A 9,492-nucleotide genomic window follows, 5' to 3' on the forward strand; every position below is an offset into this window, starting at 1 on the left:
TAAAAGAGTATATACAATTCAAAATCTAAGCGTTCTTTCAAATGGCACTATCCGTGTTTGATGACTAGATCTGAATATCCAGGCACTTTTCCGCCTTACTCTTATCATCTCCTTTCCCTCCCCACTCCTTTCAGCTTAACAATATTTCCCATAATGGGCAAGCAATAATCCCACTGGTTCCGGACAGTGGAAACCGTTGTGCGGTATACAATATGCACCTTTACTACGAGCACTTAGTTAAACCCCATTATTTTTAATTTGTTGCTGAAGATTTGACGACCCAAACTGTATCGAGCATACCTAAAGACGGAGGCCATTGAAATCCACAAACCAGCAAAACTAAACGCCGAAAACAATATTAATTTAACTTCGATGCTCATAAGATAGATAGGTTAGGTTTATATGATTTTTTCATCGCTTTTAATCATTCTGTTGATTTGACTTACTCGTGCATTCAGGAGTCGATGACCAGGTCCCATCGCGTTGGCACTCGGAGGACGGCTCCCCAAGGCTGTTGCTGTAACCCTCGTCACACGAATACAGGAGCAAAGAGAAGGTGTCTATCTCACTTCCCGGTACCACCTCTCCTGACTGGTTGATCACCGTGTATCGTCCGTTGCTCGGGGCTTCGGGCAGGACACATGGGACTGGTTCATCAACCTCTTCAGAACTTTCTTCAAAGAGTTGGAGGTCTTTGTAGAAGTAGTCGGATTCACTGTAAAGATACCATAGTTATTACCAACTAGCTCACAAGTCGTGACATTGCGTTGCTCGGGGTTATGAATGGATTGGTTCAAAGTTAAGTTCAGTCAACCTCGATTTAATTTAGCCAGTAAAGATAATAGTAACTGTTATGTATGGCCATGTTGGCAGTCCTGATGCGTCACGTGGGAGATTAGAACGAGTGTGCGGAGTGTCAATAAACGTCACAGGTCTGAGTCAACAGTCTTTTAATTTTAATAATCCCCTATATAATAATTGGCGACGAGGATAATCGAAAAAGTTAAATTAAAAACGATTAATATTCATTTAATAGTCCAGTGTAAAACAGTGATTTCGTCTTTGTTTTTTCAATCATTTTAACATGTCTAGGAGTACTTTGCCAGTGCCGCAATACGAGTCGAGTTGTGAAACCTTCGGAATGTTTTTAGAGCGTGTTCAAATAAGTAATTAATATTACGGACAAAGAGAAAATTGGATATCTTTGTATAATTATTGGTGCGGAGAAATATAAAATTTTAAAAGAAACAGTTCATCCGAAAAATATTGAAGAGTTAACTTATAACGAGATTGTAACAACACTTCAAAATAAATTTGAAGAAAAAAAATGTACGATCGCCCAAAGATATAAATTTTATAATCATCAGCAACAGTCGAACGAGGGAATTGATGATTACATTTCAGAAATAAAAAGTCTGTCAATATCATGTAATTTTGGAGCATTTCTGGATGAAGCCTTGAGGGATAAATTGGTGTGCGGTGTGAAAAATGAAGCCATGACTATAAGATTACTGTCTGAAGATGAATCGCTGAGTTTCGAAAAAGCAAAAAAAAATGTAAAGAATATGGAGACAGTAAGTTGTTCTGCCGAAAAATTACACAAAGAAGATCTTTCACCGGGAGTTTTCCAAGTAAAGCCGAAAACGTCACGTCAAAGGAGTACTAGTCCGCAACAAGGTCAAAGGAGTTCAATGTCATCAAGTCGTCTTTCATCTCCATCACGTGGAAATCCCAGAAAAAGATGCGAAAGGTGTTTTATCAGTCATCAACCAGAGTTATGTCCGTCAAGAAATTGGAAATGTTACAAGTGTAATACATACGGTCATACGTCAAAATTTTGGTCTAGTGTAAAATCAATTGTTATTAATCATGTAAAATGTGTGAGTAATATAAATGTTTTAAATATGTCCGTGTCTGAAACAGCTAATATTGATTTGTTTGTAAACGGTAGGAAAATGTCCTTCATGATTGACACAGGGAGTTCATCGACCTTGATAAGTCACAAAATGTACATAAAATTTTTCAAAACTTGTAAATTAAGTCAGTTCTATGGTAATTTGTTTACAGCAAATAGTCAAAATTTATATTGTTTTGGATTTATTATTGCAAAAGTAAGTGTAAAAGATGATTCTAATTTGGTCGTGGATTTACCAGTATTAGTTATTAAAAATCTATCGTCTGAAGCTATTCTTGGTAGGAATTGGATAAATGTTTTGAATCCGTCTTGAGAAAATACATTTATAAATTCTTTTATGTCCAATATTGGTAATGATAATACTGTAAATTCAGTGTCTGTCAGTGGAAAAAATAAATCAAACATTGTCGAAAAATTGTCACAAAAATATTTAAATTCTTTTTCTAAAACGAATAACGACATACCAATTAAAGAGTTTTCGGTAAATTTAAATTTAAAAAATAATTCAACTCCTGTTTTCCACAAAGCATATGAGGTCCCTTATGCACTGCGTGCAGAAGTATGCCAAGAGCTAGATCGTCTTGAATGCGAAGACATAATTTCTAAAGTTAAATATAGTACTTGGTCTTCTCCAATAGTTTGTGTACCAAAACAAAATGGAAAAATACGTTTATGTGCAGATTTAAAATCTACAGTCAATCCACAATTGAGAATTGATCAATACCCTATTCCACGTCCAGAGGATATTTTTAATAAATTTTCAGGTTGTCAAGTATTTTGTAAATTAGACTTAACAAATGCATATTTACAGTTGTCTGTGTCAGATTCTAGTAAAGAATTACTTACAATTAATACATGTAATGGTTTATATGTTTACAATCGTTTACCTTTTGGGTTGTCATCGGCTCCTGCCACATTTCAAATGGTCATTGATACAGTCTTGGGAGGCATAAAAAACTGTGCTGCATACATTGATGATATTTGTGTAGGTGGTAAAGATGAAACGGAGTGTTGTAATACTTTAGAAAAAGTTTTGTCAAAGTTAAATGAGTTTAATATAAAAATTAATGTGTCAAAAAGTGAATTTTTTGAATCTTCTTTTGAATTTTTAGGTTTTACTTTGTCAGGTCAAGGCAAAAGTCCGTCTTTGTCGAAAGTTAGGAAAATTATGTCTACTGGGTGTCCAGAAAATGTTACTCAACTAAAATCGTATTTGTCAATGTTGAATTTTTATAGGAATTTTATTCCTATGTGTCCTACTGTACTAGAACCACTCCATAATTTGTTAAGAAAGAATGTAGAATGGTGTTGGTCTGATGAATGCGAAAAAGCATTTATAAATAGTAAGTCTCTCTTTTCAGATAAAACTATGTTAGTTTTATTTGATCCGTCAAAACCATTGTGTCTTACAGTCGACTCCAGTGCATACGGTGTCGGATGTGTGAAGTCATGTCGTAAAGAATCAAGAATTACCTATAGCTTTTGAGTCTGCAACGTTAAATTCAGCTCAAAGAAATTATAGCCAATTGCACAAGGAAGCCCTTGCTGTTATTTTTGGAATCAAGAAATTTCATAAATATTTAATTGGTCGTCATTTTTCTTTATATACTGATCATGCTCCATTGTTGTCTTTATTTGCCGAAGATAAAAAAGTCCCCGTTTTAGCTGCATCACATCTCATAAGATGGTCTATAATATTGTCCGCGTACAATTATAAATTAGTTTTTAAAAATGGACTGAAAATTCCTCAAGCTGATGTAATATCACGTTTGCCAAGTGAACAACAATTTAATGTAGAGGAATGTAATTTTGTATACATGTCAACACCCTTAATTCCATTTTCAGAAGTTGAAAGTCATTCTGAAAAAGATGAAATGTTATCTAAAGTCATTAAGTATGTTTCAATCGGTTGGATTGAAAACTTGTCAAGTCCAGAAATTAAAAAATATTTCAAGTTCAGAAATTTACTGTCGGTCAAGGGAAAATGTCTTTTATTTGGTGACAGAATTTTCATACCAGAATCTCTGTCTAAAGTCTTAAATTTAATACATTATGGTCATCCTGGTATAGTCAGATCAAAAATTCTTGCTCGTTCTTATGTTTGGTGGTTAGGTATGAATCAAGATATTGAAGATATTATTTCTAGATGTGAAATGTGTCAGTCGGTACAAAAAGCTAACAAAAATGTGCCTCATAATTGGCCTATTGCTGAAAGTCCATGGGAAAGAGTCCATTTGGATTTTTTTGACTTAAAAGGTTCCAAATACTTATTAGTTTGTGATTCATATTCAAAGTGGATAGAATGTTTTTATATGAAAAATACTAAATATTCGGATTTGTTATCAAAATCAAGTGAAGTTTTTTCCAGATTTGCGTTTCCGATAACTATTGTTTGTGATAACGGTCCTCCATTTTCATGTAAAGAATTTTCTATTTTTTGTAAAGAAAAGTCTAGTAAATTATTATTTTCTCCACCATATAATCCCGAGTCAAATGGATTAGCAGAACGATCTGTTCAAACATTCAAAAAGATTTTAATTAAATTTATGTTTTCAAAAAATTCTAAATTTTTGTCACCAGCTCAACGTCTAATAGATTGTTTGTATACTTATCGTTCCACCCCTACTTCTGTCACGGGTTTGTCTCCTATGGCTAAAATATTTTCGTATGAGCCACGTACACCTCTTCATATTTTGACAGAAGAAAATAATGTAAATAAAAGTAAGCAATCAAGTAAAAATGCATTGAAAGAGTATGAGGAAAATGATAATGTATTGGTATACTTAAGACATGTGAAAGGTCCTATGAAATGGGTTCAGGGAACTATTAAGTTTATATGTGTATTTAATTCTTTTAATCGGAGGAGAGGTAAAAAAGGTCCATGTTAACCAAATAAAAAAAGTTGTATAAAGTTTAAATCAAATTATGAAAATCCCGATAAATGGTATGACTTGGGAAGTCAAGAAAATAAAAATGTTAGTGAGCCTTTACCCAGCACTAGTGGGAAAACTGATGTAGTAACTAGGGCTGGCAGATTGGTGAAACCTCCTGTCAGATTTAGTCATAGTGATTATGTTTAAGTTTTATTTGGTATTGTAAATTGTTTGAAAATAAAAAAAAATTAAAGGAGGAAAGGATGTTATGTATGGCCATGTTGGCAGTCCTGATGCGTCACGTGGGAGATTAGAACGAGTGTGCGTAGTGTCAATAAACGTCATAGGTCTGAGTCAACAGTCTTTTAATTTTAATAATCCCCGATATAATAGTAACAACTCTCAAACGAAAAATGTTGAACAGAAAATCAGTAAAATGTTCTGTCGCATCTAAGAATTGAACCCAGAACTTTATTCTATCACTGAGCTAATCCAATACCCATTCCGTTTTATTTAACTGTATAACTTTTATATATGTTCAACGAATTGGTGAGATTTCTCTCTTTCTCCTACATCCCATTTTTCCAGTGACTACGAGCTTCTCCAAAATTGAGTTCTCAGATTGGCTAACGACGTCTGCAAAGCATCTTAGACTAAGTTATAGGATTTTTGGCATACTTAGCATTAGACAAAATCATTTTATTTTGATTAATTGAATGTACGAAGGCATCACATAGAATCATTATTCCTATATAAATTAGTGCGCTCCATACGCTCGTCTGTCCTCTTCAAATTGGATCAACGCAAAACAAACTGTAAACAGAGTTCTTGCCCGAACAGACAATGTATATATATTGAATTATAAAAAAATATTATACAGTGCCAACATTTCTGTTTCGCAGGAACATTTCTCCCTGTTCCTGCTCAACTGGGGTAGAGGTGCATGAATAAGGAGATATTTTTTTCTACACGGTGAGCGGGATACCTTTTGCTACATTAGGGCTTTTTGTATATATATTTATAACAACATTTTTATAGCAAAATGTCCTGTTTTTTGTGTTTATGGCAGTCTTCTATACAAACCTGCTCGTTGCGGTAATGGAGGATATACCAGGATGGAATTCGGGCGGAGATGGAGGTGGTTGGTGCTGGGGTTCCAGCGGCCGAGGTTGGAGATGGAGTGATTCGGATTTGATTTTAGTTTAGAGTAAGAGATTTTTGCTAAATCTATTTTATGTTTTTGGAGTGGAGGAATTTTCGAGCCAGTGTTAATTATACTATTCCTGACGAACCAGGGACTTTTGGTGAATTGTCGGAGCAACGCATTCTAGAATGATTCTAGCCTTTTTGTGTTTGATGTACTCCATATGGGAATTGCATATTATGTAAGTATTGGTCCGATTGACGATATTTAAAGAGAAGTTTGATTTTTAGGTTGAGTTTACTGTTGTAGCTGATAAGGGGGTAAAGGGCACATGCTGTCCGTCTCGCTTTCGTTAATGTTTCATTAATGTGTGTGTTCCATTGTAGTTTTATGTCGAGTGTAACTACAAGGTAATTACCATACATTTTTTTTATAATTACAATAACGTAATATCTAAGGTGGAAATTTTCAATAGCGATCTGAATAAAAATCGTTTATGTCCAGAAAATAGTATTTTTCTGACATGTCATTAGTAACATTTCTGTTCTGTTTACACAATTATGTAATGGATTTAATCTATTTTATTACAATATTATGGAAAAAAAGTTTATCGTTTGAGAGTTATTAACATTAAATTTAATGATAAAATATGACAACTTGTGGTTTTACTTGATAAGTTAAACCACTACTGAATATTTAATTAAGAAAAAATACGTAATTTAAGTAAGTGATCATTTTTAGTGCTTTGAACTTCTTAGTACTTTGTACTGTCACTACTTAGCTCTAAAATATCGTCATAATTGAAGTTTTAACTTTTTAATAAATCTTTTAATAAATTGAGATTCGTAAGGACAATCAGTTTCATACAATGATGCGCACAAACCATCAAGATTGCTTTTTAATTCCGAACAATCATTTAAATTAATAGGTTCAAAAATGTTCATGCCATCTGCAAATAAAATAAAGCTACTATTTTGAAAGCATTCATTAATGTATCTTATGTTAGCTTTAACAATATTAAATAAAAGTGGTCCAGGATGCGAGCCCTGGGGAAACTAATACCTTTCATGTTGCGGTGCTGCCTCAAGGCCATTAGCTGCAACAAAAAAATTATATTTCAATGGAAAACAACTAATCCAGCTTGACGCTTTATTCTTCTTATGACATAAATACATATATTTGTTTGGTTCTTTATTTAATGTAGATTCATCAGTTTCCAGCTTAATTTTTTTTTTTTTTTTTTTAATTTTTATTCCAGATCTCGAAGAGGGTGGTGCAATCCCACGAGCTCCATATTATACATAGAATATATATAAAGAAAAATATAAAATATATATATATATTGTAAGATAATACATACACAATAAACGAAAACAAAAGACCATAATAATAATACCAAAAAACATAATGATATTAAAGTTTTTTTTTTTTGTATACTGCGAATTTACGTACATCTGTTCGGTTAGTTTCCGAATAGTTCTCTTAAATTTTGTAATCAAAGTTATTTAATAGGATTCTCGGTAATATTTTTTTATAATAGATAAGAAATAAAAAACTTTCATATTTTAGGCAATATCAACATGAGCAATATCTCACCAACCAATGTCACGTAACACAATTGTTACGTAACTAGCGCAGATCCGTCAAGAATCACAAGATATTATAATTTTTATTTTTAAAAAGACAATTAAAATAATGTTTTTGCTAAATATTTTTTTAGAGGAATATGAACATTTTCTTCAGATCCTATATATACAAATAAAAACGTAAATTTTCGTTTGTTCAAAATCTTAAATCTCCGATAGTTCTTCAGCGGTTGAATTTTGACCAAACGTTGTATTCGTATACGCGTGTATTACATAAATGTCACCTGTGACAGACATATATGCTTTTTTGTTACCTGTCTTTTTTAACAGCATAGGACGTAAAAGCAACGCGCCATTTTTTCTTTATCTTTACAGACAGACTGAGACATTACATAAGCTCGTTTTTAATATAAAACTTGATTCAAATCAAATCCGAGTTCTAGAGTTTATTGGTTCAGAGTTACTGACAGACACACAACCGAAATCAGTATGTTTGATGATTTTACAACATATTCAACTCCTGGCGTTTGCTAGTAAAGTTGATTCAGTTTAATTTTCTTATTTCACTTATTTGGAAATATTTTTATTATGATTTAATTGCGAATGTAGGTATACTTCATGTTCCAGAGTGGTAGATACTTTCAGTATCGACCAGAATGTCTAGCAGGCATCGATAGGCGTTACTACCGATGATTTTATACCGATTTCCCGAGCACGGTAGCGATGATTGATATCCAGACTGATGTTGGTAACACAATAAATCAGAATCGTCGATTTGTTCTGAGTTCAACAGCTCGGCTGTGGAACGATTTGCTGTCCGCTGTTTTTCCGCCATCCTATAACATCAGTCTCTTCTTGATTCATTTTAACACATTCCTTCCCTCAAAAAGACCCTCCACACAGCATGCTCAAAGACGACAGCCCATGAGAGAAACCGTTACGAGAAGAAAACAAGAAGTGCCTTTTGTTGTGTGTTTTGTACTGTGTTTCGTGGTTCAAATATATGTCCGATTTGGGACTATATTATATACAAGCAACTGTAAAAGAGACATACTGCGTGCTAAACGGTCTAGTTCCTAAAGGTACTAAGTCAGTGGTACGTTTGTTTTCATTCAAATTTATAAGGAAAGCAATTCTAGTTTTCTTCTTTATTCTATGGTTGCGAACTATTGGGACTCTTTTGCGGTATTCGCATTTAAACATAGTACCTAACACCGAGAGAATAAACCATTATTTTTACAATATTTTTAATAATGTTCCTAAGCTAATTAATTATTATTTTTTTTTAAATTAAATAGCTCATTTTATTTATATATTCCATCGAAGACTTACCAATGAAGAGAAATATAAAAACTATTTTCGCACTAATCAACGAACTTCTTTTTAAATAACTCATGTCAACTTGTCACTGAGAAAATTAAATACACACTCAACATAATGTCTGGTTCGCTCAACAACTTTTATCAAAACTGAGATATGAATATCTGTCTTCCGTATTGCGTCACTTGACCAGCGACAAAATATATATATAAAGATTTAACTATCGCACAGTTGACCTCTTAGCATCGAAGATTTTCTATGATACATATTTTTTAACCCTTGGAAGACGGCTAATATTTTGTAAATATCTAAAAAACCAAAACACCAAAAACCTCCTCTAGAAAAAAACAGAACAAATAAAGTATATAGGAATCGTAATTGACCGTGACCTTAGATGGATATTTATTTATTTATTTAATTTATTGGATGATTTTTATAGCGCCGCTTTTGTGAGATATCACCTCAGGGGCGCTTTACAGTTAATGCAGATATTACAAAAAATATATAAATATTACAAATAGAAATTGAAATTAAGTCAAATAAAATGAAGTACAGAAACAGGTGACACGAAGATGGAGAATCTGCTGCAAGAATCCTAGGTGGTGAGGAAACTGGACCAGCTGCTGCAGCGAGAGAGTGCACCGCGTCTACCAA

General features: G+C 33.2%; 1 protein-coding gene across 1 annotated transcript in view; it reads right to left on the reverse strand.

Annotated features, from left to right (window-relative positions):
• The window catches only part of LOC149410081 (complement factor H-like), a 36,749-nt gene extending 27,761 nt beyond the window's left edge, over positions 1 to 8,988 (reverse strand). The window contains exons 1-3 of the mRNA XM_089648680.1: positions 8,851 to 8,988; positions 6,995 to 7,028; positions 447 to 715 (exon numbers count right to left, since the gene is read on the reverse strand). Of these exons, the coding sequence (XP_089504806.1) occupies positions 447 to 715; positions 6,995 to 7,028; positions 8,851 to 8,914 (367 nt within the window). The 5' untranslated portion in view covers positions 8,915 to 8,988. The remainder of the gene's footprint in view (positions 1 to 446; positions 716 to 6,994; positions 7,029 to 8,850) is intronic.
• Positions 8,989 to 9,492: the final 504 nt, after the last annotated feature.

Source organism: Hesperophylax consimilis, chromosome 28 (genome assembly GCF_061612785.1).
Source record: "Hesperophylax consimilis isolate HC1 chromosome 28, BYU_Hcon_1.0, whole genome shotgun sequence".
Lineage (NCBI taxonomy): Eukaryota > Metazoa > Arthropoda > Insecta > Trichoptera > Limnephilidae > Hesperophylax > Hesperophylax consimilis.